The following is a 17436-nucleotide window of genomic DNA, read 5'->3' on the forward strand; positions in this document are numbered from 1 at the left end:
GATCCATAAGGAGCCGGTGATGAACCAAATGACGAATGAATTCTCGTCGTTGGTTTGCGAAACAATGGGCCACGGTCGTTGCTGGTATTACTGCTATTATTGCTGTTCTCAACCGGTAATGAGGAGGAGAAGCCCCGACCGCTAGAGTCACGGGTTGAATAAGAAGTGCGAGCCCTGGTCGGCAGTTTAGGCATCGATTGCAATGCCGTCAACAGATTCACTTTACAAGCAAAATTAAATCGTATTATTCCTGTCATTTTCTTCTTAAAACGATGAAGGTGATGCGGGGATGGCGGAACGAAGTTCATGCTCGCTGGATCTACGGCGGCCAACACGAATTTCGCGGGGCAACAATTTAGATTCACTTACCCTGGGTCAATTACACCAATATAATCAATATACCATATAGTTATAGAAAATTTCTATGAAAAATAACACAATGTATTAAAAGAAAGCAACTTCAATACAGAGAGATATATATAAAGAAAAGAGTTTTTTTTTTAAAAAATACACCGTATATCCTTTCAGTTGTGTAGGGAATAAATTAAAAATGCCTGTTTCCCAACATTTAAGAAGCCTCAGCAGCCAACTTTTCAGCCTTAGCAATGACATCCTCAATACCGCCAACCATGTAGAAAGCAGCCTCAGGAAGGTGATCGTGCTTGCCGTCAAGGATTTCCTTGAAAGATCTAACAGTGTCCTTCAGGGACACGAGAGCACCGGGAATACCGGTGAATACCTGAGCGACAGTGAATGGCTGGGAAAGGAAACGCTGGATCTTACGGGCACGCTCGACAATGAGCTTATCAGCCTCGGACAATTCATCCATACCAAGAATAGCAATGATATCCTGAAGCGACTTGTAAGCCTGGAGGGTCTGCTGGACCTGGGTGGCAATATCGTAGTGCTCCTGGCCGACAACGGAAGCGTCAAGAAGACGAGACTTGGAATCGAGAGGATCGACAGCAGGGTAGATGCCCAACTCAGAGATACCACGGGACAACACAGTGGTGGCATCCAAATGGGCGAAAGTGGTAGCAGGGGCAGGATCAGTCAAATCATCAGCTGGCACGTAAACGGCCTGGACTGAGGTAACGGAACCCTTGCGGGTGGTGGTGATACGTTCCTGAAGGAGACCCATATCGGTAGCCAAGGTTGGCTGGTAACCGACAGCAGACGGGATACGACCCAAAAGAGCAGACACCTCGGAACCGGCCTGAGTGAAACGGAAAATGTTGTCAATGAAGAGCAACACATCCTGACCTTCTTCGTCACGGAAGTATTCAGCGACGGTAAGACCGGTAAGGGCAACACGGGCACGAGCACCCGGGGGTTCGTTCATCTGACCGAAGACAAGAGTCACCTTGGACTCACCTTCGAGGTTGATGACACCGGTCTCAATCATTTCACGGTATAAATCGTTACCTTCACGAGTTCGCTCACCGACACCGGTGAAGACGGAGAAACCACCATGGGCCTTGGCGATGTTGTTGATAAGCTCCTGAATGAACACAGTCTTACCGACACCGGCACCACCGAAAAGACCAATCTTACCACCACGGGCATAGGGAGCAAGAAGATCGACGACCTTGATACCAGTCTCGAGAACCTCAGCCTCGGTAGACTGATCAATGAACTCTGGCGGGTCGGCATGGATGGGAAGGAACTTGGTGGCCTTAATGGGTCCACGCTCATCAATGGGCTCACCAATGACGTTAATGATACGGCCAAGAGTGCCACGTCCGACAGGAATAGTGATGGGAGCACCAGTGTCAACGACCTTCTGGCCACGAACAAGACCCTCAGTACCATCCATAGCAATGGTTCGGACGGTGTTCTCACCAAGATGCTGGGCAACTTCGAGAACAAGACGGTCACCAGTGTGGTCCTGAACCTCAAGAGCGTTCAAAATCTGAGCAAAAAAAAATTAGTAAAGTTTTTATCAAGATAAATGATGTATGAATGAAACTTACGGCAGGAAGATTGTCCTGTTCGAATTGAACATCGACGACAGCACCAATAACACTTCTGTAAAACAAAAAAGGTATTAGTAAAAACGTTCCATGAAACCATACATTCCGTCCAGATCGGACTCAATCGATATTCCACAATTTGCCGAAAATCAATCAATCCATTGAAATATATAACAATCTGCTAAACACAAAAAACACATGTAACATAATTGAGTGAATTGACCTTGTTGTTGATGGTAAAAATTGACAAGCATTTCAGACTTCCAGAAATCGAAAAAAAATCCTGCAAACCGAGATTGTCGAACCATGGTCGACCACAATCAAAAAAAAAGCCAGCACTTAAACCCAGCAAACACGTATATTTGCAATTCTCCGATCTGAAACATAATGGAATGCAATTGAGAAAAAAAAAAAAGCAGAAAAAGAAACCTACCGGATGGCACCGCTGGCAGAGGCGGCAGTCGCAAGGCCACGGGAGAGCTGGACCCGGCTCGAAAGAGGAGCATTGAAAACACGGTTGTTAGCCTGAGCAACCTTAAAGGCCGCACGAGACACACGGGGGATAAGACGAGGGACAGGCATCTTTTAAAGGATGGAGAGGTAAAAAAGGGAAAGGCGTAAGGGCGAAGAGAAAAAAAGAGAAAAAGGAACGAAAAGGTGAGGACGTCGAATTCGACCCGGCGCCCGAGACTCGGTGCCCTCACTAAAACGGTGAGCAAAAAACCACTAACAAAACAAGGGCACCAGCATAACCGCGCATTAGTTGTGTGGTTATGCTAATACTCTGGCCAATCAGCGTGTCAGCGTCCGGGCTAGTCGGACGCGCTCCTGCAGTTGGCGATATACACCACAACTGCAAAAACGCATAAACTTTCATGGCATATCTGAACCGCATTTATGACAGTTAGCCCGCCATTCTTTCCGCCGTCAAATCAGAGTCGAGAACTGAAAGCAGTTGCAAGGTTACAAACGGTATAATTTACAGACATTACACAGAACACTCAGACAATTCTTTTATTAAATCACTTGCTAGTAATGGCTAGTCCAAGGACAACCTGGTCAATGTCCCCGCTCTTAAACCAGCGCTCGTGGTCCTGTATGGCCAAGTCATTCCCGCTCATGTGCCTGCGAGAGATTGTTAGCAACTGTGTACGTCGTACATCGTACATACTACTCATCTCACCTTTTCTCCATTCTTCCGTCTGCGGCAAATGTCCAGTCTTCTAAGCCGTATGTTCGGTACCATTGGTCTGCGTCTCGCCATTCATACCAGAATTGAACTGCAATCTTGTTATCCGTAAACGCAAACAACTCCTTTCTTAGCACGTAGTCTGACTCTTTGGCCCATTTGGCAGCAAGAAACTGCTCAATCTCCTTGTGGCCTTTAACGAACGATGTTCTGTTTCGCCATATGGAATTTTCAGTGTACGCTTTTGCTACTAATGACGGGTTTCTTTGTCCATTAGTACAATACATCTCACACACCAAGCACACCTCAATTGTATACACTACCATACTTTGTGTTCCACAGCTTTTGTGCAATTTTCACTTTCTCATGCGCCGTGTCCTTGGTAAATGGTGGAATCAATTTGGAAGCCATTTTTAAATGCAAAAGGCAGTTATTAAGCGCCGATGAGTAAGTGTAATAACATAAGATTATTCTATGATAACGCACGCACTATACGGTTGATCAGTCATCACATATCGTTCTGCACATGACGTTTCGCAGGCACATGGATACAATAATAAATGTCATTATTGCATGACCAACTTTAGTGCATTTACAATCATGCTTTTTTTAGTTTATTAGCACAAACCTGTTGAACCTGGCACCGTCGTTAACTTGGCAATCATATTAACTTTATCCATCGCATACTCCTGAATCCGACTTACTATTTCATTTAATGGCCTACTGATCAATCGCTGTCCCGCAATGCTTGCATTTCTGATAATCAATAGCAACATATCTGCTTTCATGACCCTAGACCGTAATACGACTTACGGCTACGACGTTGTCGCATCCACGTTCGAAAACGAAAAGTGCGTGACCGAGCCCGCCAATTCTAGCTGAATTTTTCGTCTCAAAACGGTATCGCTTCAACAGAAAATACATGATGACGCTTTTGGAGAGCATGGGTACAGCAATTACTTATGTGGCGCTATCATAAATAGGAAAAACAAACGTAGCAGGAACCCAACATGTGGGGTTCGACTTATTTATTCCTTCCATTGTCAACAAACCAGATGTCAATGGATTGCCAATCAAGATGTGCATTTTTATACCATTTTAATAGGCTCCTCCAGCCTAATTATGTTACGAGTTGTAACTAAGTAATACATTTGTTTGTTTCTTATAGTCGTATTAATTTCGCGATCGAAGTTCGCATCTGCACATTATACTAGCATCGAATTACTTTAGTGGCAAATAAAAAGTAAGGCAAAAAAAAATGGTAAAACTTGAGACAGTGAGGGTCACAGTACGATTATTTTTATAGCCTTATAAAATTACAATGGTTAATGTGATAAAAAGTTGTTCAATCGTGTGGAAGTACATGAAGTACACAAGCCGTCATATTTGTCAAAATATAAATAATTGGGGAATTTTTATTGCGCCGAAAAATTAGTTATCATACAACAGCAATCAAATCTTATTACGTTACGGCATTTTTCAGACCTTCCATCGCTAACGCATAATATTTTAATTTACGGAAAAAATCAGTTGTTGGATAGACCATCATTACGAATAATTTCGGATATGGAAACTGCATAGGCCACTTGACAAACCAAGCTATTGATACATTGCTTGTTGTACTTAACAACAGTCTCTTAAATTGAATTTATATTGGAGTTTTAGCGCAAAACAAATATTTATTCGAAACACTTGGGTAAATTAAGCTAATTCACTAACACATACCTATATCTAGCACCAGTGGTGTTCATTTTTACAATCACCTTATTAACCTGATCCATCGGGTATTCCTGAATCCAGCTCTTAATATTTTTCTTAACCGCCAACTCAAGCATTTCCTTAATTTCTTTACGCGAACCAATCACCGTACCGGCGATACTTCGATTTTTGAAAATCAATGGCATCGGGTTAAACTTCAAAACATCTTCTGGTGCTCCAACTTGCACGAGAATGCCACCACGCCTCAACAAGAGAGCATAACTGCTAACTTCGATTTCGGGATCGTTTGCCGTGCAAACAATCAAATCCAGCGTGGCCGCGTTATTAACGTCCCAGTTTTCTTCTTGCGTGGCAATGATCTTATTAGCACCCATGACCTTTACATCAACTTCCTTCGACCTAGACCGTGATACGGCTACAACATTGTCGCATCCAAGTGCAGAGGCAAAAAGTACACCAAAATGACCTAGCCCGCCAATTCCAACAATTCCAACTGACTTTCCTGGTCCAGCGCCGTATCGCTTCAATGGAGAATACATGGTGACGCCTCCACAGAGCATGGGTGCAGCAATTGCTGATTGCAGGCTATCAGGAATAGGAAAAGCAAATGCGGCAGGGAACCGGCCATGCGTGGCGTATCCGCCATATGTTTTTGATCCGTCCGGATAACGATCATTATAAGTTTGCACCATGTTGTCACAGTACTGTTCATTATCGGTCTTGCATTCATCACAAGCGAGGCATGAACTGCTCTGCGCACCAATGCCGACCCTGTCGCCAATGTTTAAGTGATTCACGTTCTTTCCCTTGCGAATAACATTGCCAACAATTTCGTGCCCGACCACGACAGGATAGTCTGACTTGGCCCATCCTGAACGGAGCGTGTGAAGATCAGAAGCACAAACACCACTAAAAAAAATAGCCTATTAACTAACTTTGACCATAACAAAAATTAATAAATATAAGGGCTTTTAAAAATTAATTCATTACCAATGAGTTATTTCAACATCAATATCATTGTCGGTAAATGGTTTTGGCTCGAACGTGGTATGAACAAGATTACCTTTGATTGCATTTTTATCAAATCCTATCCATCCGTTAAAAGTCGAAGAAGGAGCAACAGAGTCTTGAGACATTATTAGTTTATAATTAATCTCTTTGTAAATGCTAGAACTTCCCGGTTTACAGGCCGTTATATATACATAATTTTACTTGATGGCTATCGGCTAAAACAACTTTTTTTTTTTTCTTTTTGGAAAAGAAAGACGCACACATCTCTAGCCGCTTAACGTCATACATGAAAATGCTATTCTAATCATTGGGTAAGGGCCAATTATTAGCGATGAACATATAAGGTTCACAATATTCATGCATCCTTGATTTTCTCTCAAAAAATGTGCACGTGGTTTGTTATGTTTTTCAAGAGGACAGGATTAGCATCGCTGTGACTAAACTACGGCGAATGTAGGTAGGATAGTGTGAGTATGAAACGGAAGTAATAAGTAATAATGTACAAGACTCTTTAAAAGATCTATAACAACGGTTTCGACCCAGTAACAAAATTAAAACAATTAAATATATCAAATGATGTATCTACTTTATCATGATTACTTTGACCCATTTTTAACTTTAGATATTAACATCTTTTATATATTTTGATCTATTTTTTTCAACTTATTTTCTTACTTGATATTTTAATATAGATTATATAAATTCAATCCTATATTTATGATATTACGTCTACTATGTTGAACTTTATCTCTAGATGTGTGATTTAATTGAGCAGGCGACAATAAGTCCCTTAAATAACGCTAGAAAGATGCCCCGCTTTGTAATCACATCGTGTGACAGTGGTTGATTACGGGGTCCAAAAAGTTAAACGCAACGTTCGTATGAGCAAGCACTGAAGCAGCATGGCCTGATCAAAGGATAGCGATGTAAATTACGCTAACTTTACATTCACTCTTGTTCTGTGACTAATATCAAGTGATCCAGAAAAAAAATTAAAATTCATGTAATTGAACATGTATAATTGAAACATTTTTAACTAATTTTAACTGATTTTATTTTTTTTTCTTTTTTTGAAAAACGAGACGTACAATGAAAAGTTGATTTATGTTTGAAATCCAAATTGATACCCATCTAATAGCGAGCGAGATCTTCACCCATGACATTAGTGAGATCCAAACCACGATGCTCGTGGTTAGGGGATGACGCATTTTTATCAATGTTATATTTATCATAGTTAGCAAGAATCTTCTTGATGTCTGTAAAAAAGATTTTATATAAATATTCAAGATTGATATCTGGCGAGATTGTACGTCTGTGATACTTGATAGTTGTTTATTATAGGCTGTCAACTATGTTATAGTGTTAATTAAGGATGCCAACAACGCAGACGACGAATATACTCAATAATCGACTGTTGTGTGGGTGATTGTTATTTCGTATGGAATGGAATATTTTATGTTTGACCAAAAATTATTCAGGCCGAGTTGGAGAAGAAAAATTATTTTGTGACGTTTTTTTTATTTCTGAAGTAATAAATTACGCTTTTTTTACTTTTCAAAATTGGTTTGCACAATGTCAACGGAGCTAAATTATTATGATTTTGATTAGACTTATAATTTGACTGACAATTATGAGATTCAACAATCAGAAGAGGAGACATGCGTCCGAGAGATGCGCGACATAAATGATGGTGAATTCTTTAAGATTATCAAGACCCAATAACAGTGTTCTTGATCTCTTTCTTGAGATTTACATGTTTTCACATGATCCGCGTACGCCATCACTGTATACTGAAACAAGAAGAATAGATGTAATTGAAGATTTCGTGACATCTTTATTTTAATCTTACATACATCCGTGAAACAAAATACATTTGGTGGATATTGAAGCCATCGATGAAGATGTACTAGCCATAAAAACATCAAGAGGTAAAAGTTTACCATCAGTTCTCAAATCCAATAATATTTAAACGGTGTTTTATAGCGTGCTACGGCATATTATTTTTAGTGGAATTATCATAAGATGCTTAACTAAAAATAGTGTTACCAAATAAGCAAAAGAAAATTTTTGTTTTTGAAATAGGTAGAGGTAAAGTTTCCAATGATGTTTTAATGCAGCGGTCACATAGTACTCGCATTTCGGTACCTCTCAAAACCGTGGAACCTATATTATACCTGTTGTTATAACTTGAACGGTGATGTCACAAGTTCTCACATACGAACATTGAGTTTGCTATCAAAGAGAGGTCAACAATAAAGGTGACGGATGAGAGTGAATTATGTCATTTTTTATCTCTGACTACTTGTACACTATATACTGTACTGAAACGTTTCACCAGTATCCAAAATGGTGGAAAGCTTACACGACCATTTTTTATCTCCGTTCCTATGTAATTTAAGTTGCCCGACATGGCTTACGTATATTGCTGCGACTGAACCAGGGGGCTCGACCTTTCTTTCCAAATTTCCTCATGATGAACTTAATCATGCCATTTTTTTTTCTTTTCTTTTTGATTGCTTTGGTAATTATTTCCATGACTATTGATTGGCCTGTATGTTGTCATGCCCAGGCTCATGGGTGGCTGAACATAGTTTTTTTTTTTCGTATTTAGCTTGCTTTTTCTGCCTTCCATCCCCGCGCTCGAAATCTAAATAAGATTACAAATTCAGGGGCAAGCGGATATATGAACCTTAGAAATTTGAGACGTCGAGGCCGAGTTATTTCGACAATTTGACAAATTCAAATGCCGGTTCTTGTAAGTGATTACACTACAGTATTCTTTTCATTCCTATACTGTGTGTGCCCTGTGCCAGTTGACGGCTTATTAAATTTCATTGACGTGCTTTGGCGCTTGTATATAAGTCCTACTGAGGCGTGAACTCATTGAACTGTAACCTTCCAACTAAACAAATTAGACTGATGAACCTGTTTGAGTTACTCGGCCAGAAGTATGATACTCTTTGCTGCCGTTAGAGTTACTTTAACACGTACGTATATTGGATATTCTTTTTAATTGTTGACTTTACCATGTAATTGGATTATTAATTGTTTGATCAACAGCCATAACGAAACATTTCTTGCTCACATAGACGTTAGCACGACTGTGATATAATACCGGCAAGCCAATTGCAATCCATAAATCTACGGAAACAACGAAAACTTCAAAATTAATCAAAGCAATAGCAATAACACCGGCCTCGAGCAGCAACCTGTGTCATTAGCGTCGTCGTCGCCACATGTCGTGATAGCACAGACACGCCGCGGAAAGGTTGCTGCCCGCGCGTGCTTAGCATGCCGCGAGAAGAAGGTCAAATGCGACGGCGTGCAGTCATGCAGTAATTGTCGTACGGTTGGTGCAGACTGCGTGTTTGTACCATCCAAGCGAGGCGTTCATCGCCGACGAGATGCAGTGAAGTCATTAAAGTTGTCCTCTTCGGCTGGTCTAGATGACGCTGGGCCCATTCTTGAGGACGAACAAAGTGACTTAAATGACAAGGAACAAGACGAGCTCAATCTTGCGATACATGATGATACGATTCAACATATTCAATCAGAACTAAATTCATTACAGCAACAAATAGATCAGTTGCGAGCAGACACATATAATCAAATTTGTGTCACCTCTCTCGTTCATCAAAACGAGCCAATAACGAATTCCGACCTGCTCATGGTTGATCTTCCTTCAATACCTTTGATTCATTTACTTGTGAATGTATATTTTGATAATTTCCATCTTCGGCATTCGTTACTACCATCAAAGGACGTATTTATTTCTTCGCTATCGTACATCCGTCAGGCACCTTTACTTCACGCCATGTTTGCTGTGGCGTGTCGCTCTTTCGGACATGACGATAAATCCTCCTCTCAGGCGAACTCTGCCACTACTATTACTGCAACCGCTGCTACTTCTGCAGAATTTAGACGCAAAAGGTTTCCATCGTTCATGCTCGATTCCGAGTACTGGCTGTCGAGATCCGAGAAATGGTGTCCGCAAGCTACTGCTGCGCCGGATGTGAAGTTAATTTCTTATGCGCTCATGGCGTATTGTGCTATACACGACAACGATCATGATCGTGCGTTTGAACTTTTCACGTACGTGTCAGTCTTGCGGGACAGGATTGAAGTCAGAAAGGTCGAATCCGTTGATGACGACAAAGACGACGTAATTGCTGCACGTTTAAAAGACCTGCTTGGCCGAGTTTACATGTTTATGTTTGAGTTGCGTGTGACTGCGGTAATGGTGGTTGATGGCTGTCATATCAATGATGATAGCCATCACCGACATTATCTGCCCGGATTTAACATGGCAATGCCGTTACCGCTGGGCAGGCAGCAAGAAAAAGGGCATGGTTATTTTACGCTTGCCGAGTTTGAACGCGCGATAGGCACCGGGAATGATTGGCATTGCCAATTCAGTCAAGCTGCGTTTAGATTATGGGCGTTTAAAGCATTAAGTGACGTTTCATTCGCAGCTTCTGCTGCCAATACCGGACCCCCTTCGCGTGGGTTTGTTGAAACCATGCAAGCTCGTCTACAGATTGTGAGGTCAGTAATGACTTCCGCATTTTGGCCTGTTGATCAAGACTTGCTACTTGTTTCATGTGATTACGTGCTTGATTTCTGCTATCTTAAGCTTATACAAATTTGTAATGACGGCAATCGATCTGCAGGCGTGTGGCAGTGGGAGGCAGTGTTTGACTTGGCTGGTCGAATAGTGAGCTTGCTTGATGACTACTCCTGGGTGAACCGGCCATGCCTGGCTGATCCAGTTTTTGGCTACATCTTATCTGCTTGCATGGTAATAACTAGGAGATATATAAACTATATTGATGGCGAGCAGCACCAACAAAAACAATCTCATCAATATCATCTGGTAGGCTGGAGTTTTCGTTTAAACAGGGGAAGTGAATTTTTAAAAGAGCTGGGTAAAGTATGGATTGGCGTTCATGATTTTAATTCTAATATATAACATAACTGCATGGTATTTTTTTACAAGTAAATTCAATTCATATTTACGATGGATGATACAATTCGATTCTGCATATACCTTTTAGTCACTTTTTAAATGTAAGCTATGTAAACTATGTAAACTATAATCAACTTTTGACACTATACAACACCGACCAATATTTCACGTTAAAATCCATAAAGAACAAAGCCTAGCAATAAATTCATCTAATTTGGTCCCACGTTCGAACAGCAACATGAATATGGAATTCTACCTGGAACTTTACGAATTACCTGGCTCATTTCTTGGACAATCAGTCGGTCGCGCTTTCTACCAACGGATTCGAGCTTTGTGGGACAATATTTTTAGATTTATTGACCTGTTTCAGTTCATTATGACACCAATGACCATAAAGATGCCAGGGTTCTAAAAATAAAATCTCTCAATTTTTATATTTAATATTAGCCATGTATAGTACATTTTCGATATTTTGTGTCAACTACGAACAAACTTCTTATTGATCGTGGATGTTATGTAATGTATTAAACCCATTGAAATTTATTGACAAAAAAAAAGAAAAATGCCTGGCATTGATTGAAGACGTTTACAACTCCGGTTTTCCAGCTTTTAAAAAAAATTCTCATGATATCAGTATAATAATATAAGGCCACTTGTCGACCGTCCAAAAAAAAAACTCCAACTTGTACATTGCGTACGGATAGCAGATGAAAACAAAAAAAGAAATAACAAAGCGATAATGCCAATAACGACAACAGCAACGACAACATCAACAATAGCAAGGGCAATAACAACAACAGTATCAACAAATAAACAGTCAGGCAAACAAGCTTAGTAAAACTCAACGGTATCGTAATTAGAAAATGCTTCGCCACTTGTGTGGTGTTCTTTGTTCCATTTCACATCACATGCTTAGTCGGGTATCTTCTAATCCTTCATGTCTTGAACCAAATTGACGGTTCTCTTCCTGATTCCGTAATCACGTGAAAAGCATATGGCAAGCCAGTGCGGGGGGATGGCTTGCCATTAGAACGGTGAATGATAGTGTTGACGACCACAGTGAAGTATTCTTTTCTAGCGCAAAGGACCTGTCGATCGAAGACTGCAGTCTTCATAATGACGAATCAGTTTCTGTTCTGACCTTGCAAACCTCACAATTTTCTGACGCTGATCAAGCTTTCATCGATCTCGACGACGATACCAAACAATTACTGACTATGCATGTTCAAAGTGAAAGTCAATAATTGTTTGGTATCGTCGTCGAGATCGATGAAAGCTTGATCAGCGTCAGAAAATTGTGAGGTTTGCAAGGTCAGAACAGAAACTGATTCGTCATTATGAAGACTGCAGTCTTCGATCGACAGCTTCTTCACTGTGGTTATCAACACTGTTAATATCCCCGCCAGTCATTTTGGCATTAGGTTCGTCGCTTTCGAAATTAAAAAACCGAATGACGGGAATGCGGCGTCTTCTCTGCCAGGCATTTCGAAGTCGGGGTTCAACAAAATTAGTAGGATTTTCGTCAGCGGCATTAGATATTTTTCATGGTTTATAAGCAGGTACTGAATTTGATGTTTATGATTGTAGCAATAAATGCAATTCTTGTTTTTTTAGAAAAAAGTTGGGTTCCGTGTAATAATTAATTTACGTCGACTTTTGACGTAATAATCTGAACCGCGCGCGCTGCGTGTTAAATATTTTGGAATCAGTCTCAAGTGCAACCGATTGCGGAAAGTAATTAAAAAAAAAAATTTAAACTACTGCAATACCGGTTACTGTTTTTCATCGCAGTGCATTTCAATTAATACTGATTCAATTATGTTGTTCGATTGAGAAATTGCTTCTCGCAAACATGAACTTCAAGCTGATTCTGCTCGACATTGATCCTGCACTGACAAGAGCATGGAATCAGCAAATATTGTTTCATAAATCAATAATTAAGCCACAAAATGTGCCCAAAATTTTTACCGGACCATTGGCAACCGTGCCGACTGCTGGAGTAGCGGCCATCAAGTTCGATTGTATTGTGTCCCCAGGCAATTCGTTTGCGCAAATGGATGGCGGATTTGATCTCGTGATTACAAAATTATTTAGCCGGGTTTCAGACATCCCCGCCGTGCTTGCTCATGTAAAGCGGGCACATTACACTCGATGGAAAGGATACCAACCTGTCGGTACGAGCTACCTGATTGATATGAACCAGTTTGCTGCCGGCAATGAGTTTGACTGCCGGTTTGTGGCGCATACGCCCACAATGCGGGTGCCATCGGTTTTGGATCGGGCTGATGTGGTATATGACTGCATGTGGTCCGTTTTGAATGAAGTACAACGCCATAATAACGCTGCTGCCACTGCGCACGACCTTGATGACAGCAACAAAATCCGGACGGTCGCCGTGACAGGGTTGGGCACGGGAGTGGGCAAGCTTGATCCCAAACAGTGCGCCACATTGATGGTGCTTGCGTACGTGCATTTTCTGGAAAGCTTGGACGCGGGCGAGCAATCATTGGTGGGGCTAGACTGGTCCAAGGAGATTGCATGGGAAGAAAAAATTCGCAATTATGAGTTAACGCAAACGCCACATCTGAATATCTAGAAAATATGAAACAATTTTTTTTTTTTTTTTTTTGGCATTTTCATTATTCACATATTACATTGCAGTAGGACATATTCATACATATATTACATCACAGTAGACATTCGGCCGACCAAGGCCGTGCTGTCGTTGTAGTCATGCCCGGCAGCGCGCCATAACTTGCCAATCAAGCTCAAAATCCGCATGCCAAAATCAAGATCAGTCCGAGAATCCATGGCAGATTTCATTGGATCGGCCTGCTCAAGCTTTGACCGTTGTTTCTCCTCATCATTAAGAGCACCATCAAATTCGCACAGTAGTAGCTTGATACTTGGTAATTGCACTGAATCCATGACGACCTTGCTGGCTAATATGGGCATGCAAACCGCAAGTGTAAACCCCATAAATGATGGCAATCTCCTTACTGCTTCGTCCTCATCGTGACCGTGAGCATCGACTAGAATTCGTACCATGCTGAAAACGGCATTCATGGCCCATGTTAATGTTGCTAATGCGTTATTGGATGGATCAAACCCATCAACTGGATTCGCATACTTGGCCCGTACCAGCGAAATCGGGGTTTCAAAATATTTTGCCATCCGGTTGTCGTACGGTGCTGGCTGAACCACAAACAAAAGCCGGTCCTGAGCCTGGCCACGGTGCAAAAGCAACAACGTGGTGTAAAGTAACTGATGAGCCACGAACGGCACCATGTTGACGCGCGAAGGGCCGTTCTTGTACCCTTTCAACTTGCCGAGCAAGACTCGAACCTTGCGGTCAGTGTCAGCGATAAATATGGGGTTTAGGTCGTACGGCCTGATAGCAACATCTGCCAAGACTCTGACAGCTGCCAGGCGAAAAAACACTGATGAAAGTCTAATCTTGACAGGAGCAGCAGCAGCAGCGGCGGCTGCTCTTGCAGGATCTGAAGCAAACACGACAGCCGCAATGTGATCGAATGACTGGCCAGCAATAAGTCTCTTCAAGCCACTGGCATACGGTGGCTCGCACAGCGGCACATTGACATACGCCGAACACTGGCGAAGATCCAAATTTGATGGGTTCCAGGCAGCGGCAATAATCGTATGAAGTTCAAACAAAAGATAATACATCCGGCGAAACGATTCACGGTCAAGAGCTGTGGGCAGCAAACTGGCATAACTAAGATGATCTGGACCTTGATCGAGTCGGTCTAGTGAATATGCGTCAATAATGGCCCAAGCTTGAGCTAGTAATTTGCGCGCACGATCGTAATAGTCGTCAGAGGTGGCTGCGAACGCAAGCAAATATGTGGTCTTGAGCTTGATAATTGGCGAGGTCGCGTATGCGATCCATTTGTCAGCTCGGGCTACCCAATACATGGGATCAAGCATGTAAGGGTGAATCGCACCGAGATGGGAGGAACAAAACTCGGAAGGCTTGGCCAGCCGGCTTGTAATTGCGAATAATGCATGGAGAAGACTGACATCGGAGGCCAAGTTGATGGACGGCAAAAAAAAAGATTTGGGAAGCATGAACGAGTAGGACGGGTGAAAGCAATCATAAAACACATCGATCAGGAAAGCCATAATTCGCACTGGTGGCAGGTCATAGGCTAGCAGGTCACTGTCAGAAATTTGAAACTGGAATTTAGAAGGTTCATCTTGATAAGACCGAGAAATCGTATCAGTTGATGACAACGACAATGGTGTTGTAGAATGTGGTGGAAGCGCGGTGGTGACTGGTTGCGTGGTTGATTGTCGCAGGGTATGAAATGATTGCTGTCGATTGATTGTGAGTTGATGGTCGGCGCGCAGATCGTTAATTTGATTTTGCAAAGATGCTAGAGTGTTTTGGATCGCGGTCAGTGCCTCGGAAAGCACGGGTGAGGTTTCTAGAACTGTGGTCGGTGATTTTGCTGGATTGCTTTGTACTGGTTGTGGAGAAGTAGAGAACTGATCTGATACCTTTGATTGGGCTTGGAGGTAATGACGTGGTTGATGTGGTTGAGGTAATTGCTGCTGATGCTGTTGAATTGGCTGCTGAAGTGGTTGCTGTTGAAAAACAGCTTTTCGGCGACGCTTGCCCCCGCGGTGAGATGGCACAAACACGCAATCAATAGCTAGAGCTGAGCAATTTCGACAAACATGGACACCATCACATTTTATCTTGCGCTCACGACAGGCCAGGCAGGCACGGCGAGACACGGCACGGATCTTGGCCGGCTTGGGCTCAGTGTCCTTGGACGAATCATCACTTGGCACCTGTGTGGTCATAAAAGATAGCCAGATATCGAGTGATTTGTTTAAAAGAGAAGGCCTTTTCACACTTTGACTTTTAATTTATGATATATAGCAGCCAACTCTAGTTCTATAGTTATATATAACTATATATAATTTTTATTGGTTGTTCCCCGTGATTGATTAGGGAGATTCCGTAGGTCTGCAACCGCGACCAAACAAAAAAGAAATAAGCAAACAACAAAGGCAAAAAAAAAAAAAAAAAAACCAACAGCAAGCCCGGGCTAATATTCTAGGGGAGATGCATGGGCCAGACCAACAATGATGTAGTTTTGTGTACAGTAGTTAAATAGTAAATCATCTGTTGGAGTTTGAGTCAAAAAAAAGGGAAAAAAAAATTAAAACGTAAATCTAAAATTATATGCGGAGTTAGCGAGGGTACCTGTTAACCATTCTGGGAAAATGACGTGTTTAAGCTGACTCGCCGGAGATACAGAATGCAATCTAATGAGACAATATCAATTCCCAGCCTCCGAACTGTGGCGTAGCGTCGCCACTACAACCGCAACCACTGCAATTCTCTTCCATAGATAAACACATGGTCAACATGGTCAACATGGTGTAAAATGTTTGTTATGCAGTTGTTTTATTCTGTTTCTGTAAAGTAACAGAAAGTATGAGTTTGTGGAATAAAATGGCTCCAGAGTAGACAACGTCTTGCTGCAATTTTACGACCTAAACCTTTTCGAATCCTGGACGCCAGTACAAACTTACACTCGAACTCTATAACTATAATAATGTATTGCCGGTGCAATTTCAATCTAGAGATAATAATTTCCTTTCATAAATTAACCAAAGTGCGTAACAAGAGTATTCCGTGAGCATGTCTAGTGAACTAGGCGGCTGTCCCAAGTCTTTTGAGTAGATACCAACCACGGCCGTATAGTTTCATACTACTAAGTAGGCGTATGGGTATTGATCGAGATCATGTCTTGAATATAATCGACTGCATGCTTCAACCATTGCCAGGAGTCAAAGATGATCAATCTGATAAAAAACCCTCCATGCTTATCTACTTCAGCATTCACAACCATCGGTTAACGTGACTCAAATTCAACGTGTATTTGGTATCTATCTAGCTGGAAATAATCGAGACAAATGCTTTTGTGCACAAGAATGAATAACATATGGTTTATAATTCACTGCTACATGGTCAATCTAAAACAATTATAGATAGACACCTCTGGCAATCAGTCATGCCAATATCAGCAAACAACAATCTACGCATATGTACAGTCGTAGCACGGAGTTTTTCTCAATAGGTGATAACACGGCAGACTCAATAAATTGCTAATCGTAACTTGCGCATCAATAATACTTCAATTTGACTGCGGAATGCCAGGAAATGGGGGGGGGCAATTCATTTTCCAATTTGCACGTGATCTATATAATTACTAATTGATTATTTAGTTTACACGTTTCACGTGACTGTCTTTTTTGAACTAGACTGCATAAGCGGCATATTTTCATTTTTTTTTTTTTCGCATTGTATTAAATTTTGGAATTGCAGTACTGTACTCAGTTGTTCCCAATTTCAGGCAGCTGAGGACTTTGGAAAGAAAAAAAATGGGAAGCAGTACAAGACCTGCTATCGCGATAACAAAAGCGCTCGCTGGAATTCAATGACTGGAAGGATTTCATTATGTTTCTTTGTAACCTTGAGAACGCATAAATAGCGACACTTCTAGCATTGTCTTCAGGGCGAAGATGAGATACTTGACGGG

General features: G+C 41.6%; 6 protein-coding genes across 6 annotated transcripts; 2 read left to right on the forward strand and 4 right to left on the reverse strand.

The window, feature by feature from the left end:
• Positions 1 to 419: 419 nt before the first annotated feature.
• On the reverse strand, positions 420 to 2650 carry V1514DRAFT_323083 (P-loop containing nucleoside triphosphate hydrolase protein). Its single transcript, XM_066926181.1, has 3 exons — positions 2407 to 2650; positions 1974 to 2028; positions 420 to 1912 (listed from the first exon to the last, which is right to left on the reverse strand). The coding sequence occupies exons 1-3, from the start codon at positions 2553 to 2555 to the stop codon at positions 569 to 571; spliced, it is 1548 nt and encodes a 515-aa protein (XP_066786034.1). The 5' UTR covers positions 2556 to 2650; the 3' UTR covers positions 420 to 568.
• Positions 2651 to 2995: 345 nt separating this feature from the next.
• On the reverse strand, positions 2996 to 3573 carry V1514DRAFT_274051 (uncharacterized protein; the record flags this gene model as incomplete). The annotated part of the gene is made up of 3 exons (XM_066924840.1): positions 2996 to 3098; positions 3157 to 3426; positions 3491 to 3573. The coding sequence occupies 3 exons, from the start codon at positions 3571 to 3573 to the stop codon at positions 2996 to 2998; spliced, it is 456 nt and encodes a 151-aa protein (XP_066786035.1).
• Positions 3574 to 4588: 1015 nt separating this feature from the next.
• Positions 4589 to 6117, reverse strand: V1514DRAFT_349433 (chaperonin 10-like protein). Its single transcript, XM_066929368.1, has 2 exons — positions 5872 to 6117; positions 4589 to 5790 (listed from the first exon to the last, which is right to left on the reverse strand). Exons 1-2 carry the CDS (start codon positions 6015 to 6017, stop codon positions 4869 to 4871), a joined length of 1068 nt encoding a protein of 355 aa, XP_066786036.1. The 5' UTR covers positions 6018 to 6117; the 3' UTR covers positions 4589 to 4868.
• A 2694-nt stretch (positions 6118 to 8811) lies between these two features.
• V1514DRAFT_349434 (uncharacterized protein) lies at positions 8812 to 10891 on the forward strand (the record flags this gene model as incomplete). The annotated part of the gene is made up of 2 exons (XM_066929369.1): positions 8812 to 8840; positions 9076 to 10891. 2 exons carry the CDS (start codon positions 8812 to 8814, stop codon positions 10859 to 10861), a joined length of 1815 nt encoding a protein of 604 aa, XP_066786037.1. The 3' UTR covers positions 10862 to 10891.
• Positions 10892 to 12582: 1691 nt separating this feature from the next.
• On the forward strand, positions 12583 to 13544 carry V1514DRAFT_323099 (uncharacterized protein). Its single transcript, XM_066926182.1, has one exon. The coding sequence runs from the start codon at positions 12711 to 12713 to the stop codon at positions 13452 to 13454; it is 744 nt and encodes a 247-aa protein (XP_066786038.1). The 5' UTR covers positions 12583 to 12710; the 3' UTR covers positions 13455 to 13544.
• On the reverse strand, positions 13541 to 15688 carry V1514DRAFT_317108 (uncharacterized protein; the record flags this gene model as incomplete). Its single annotated transcript, XM_066925823.1, has 1 exon — positions 13541 to 15688. One exon carries the CDS (start codon positions 15686 to 15688, stop codon positions 13541 to 13543), a length of 2148 nt encoding a protein of 715 aa, XP_066786039.1.
• Between the last annotated feature and the right edge of the window lie 1748 nt (positions 15689 to 17436).

The sequence above is a fragment of the Lipomyces japonicus genome (genome assembly GCF_038497905.1).
Source record: "Lipomyces japonicus strain CBS 7319 unplaced genomic scaffold V1514scaffold_1, whole genome shotgun sequence".
In the NCBI taxonomy this organism is placed as follows: domain Eukaryota; kingdom Fungi; phylum Ascomycota; class Lipomycetes; order Lipomycetales; family Lipomycetaceae; genus Lipomyces; species Lipomyces japonicus.

Coding starts and splice junctions, on each gene's coding strand:
- V1514DRAFT_323083 (XM_066926181.1), bottom strand. CDS start 2,555: ATGCCTGTCCCTCGTCTTATCCCCCGTGTGTCTCGTGCGGCCTTTAAG. Junction 2,029..2,406: donor TCTGCCAGCGGTGCCATCCG/GTAGGTTTCTTT, acceptor TTTGTTTTACAG/AAGTGTTATTGGTGCTGTCG. Junction 1,913..1,973: donor AACAGGACAATCTTCCTGCC/GTAAGTTTCATT, acceptor TTTTTTGCTCAG/ATTTTGAACGCTCTTGAGGT.
- V1514DRAFT_323099 (XM_066926182.1), top strand. CDS start 12,711: ATGAACTTCAAGCTGATTCTGCTCGACATTGATCCTGCACTGACAAGA.
- V1514DRAFT_349433 (XM_066929368.1), bottom strand. CDS start 6,017: ATGTCTCAAGACTCTGTTGCTCCTTCTTCGACTTTTAACGGATGGATA. Junction 5,791..5,871: donor GATGTTGAAATAACTCATTG/GTAATGAATTAA, acceptor TATTTTTTTTAG/TGGTGTTTGTGCTTCTGATC.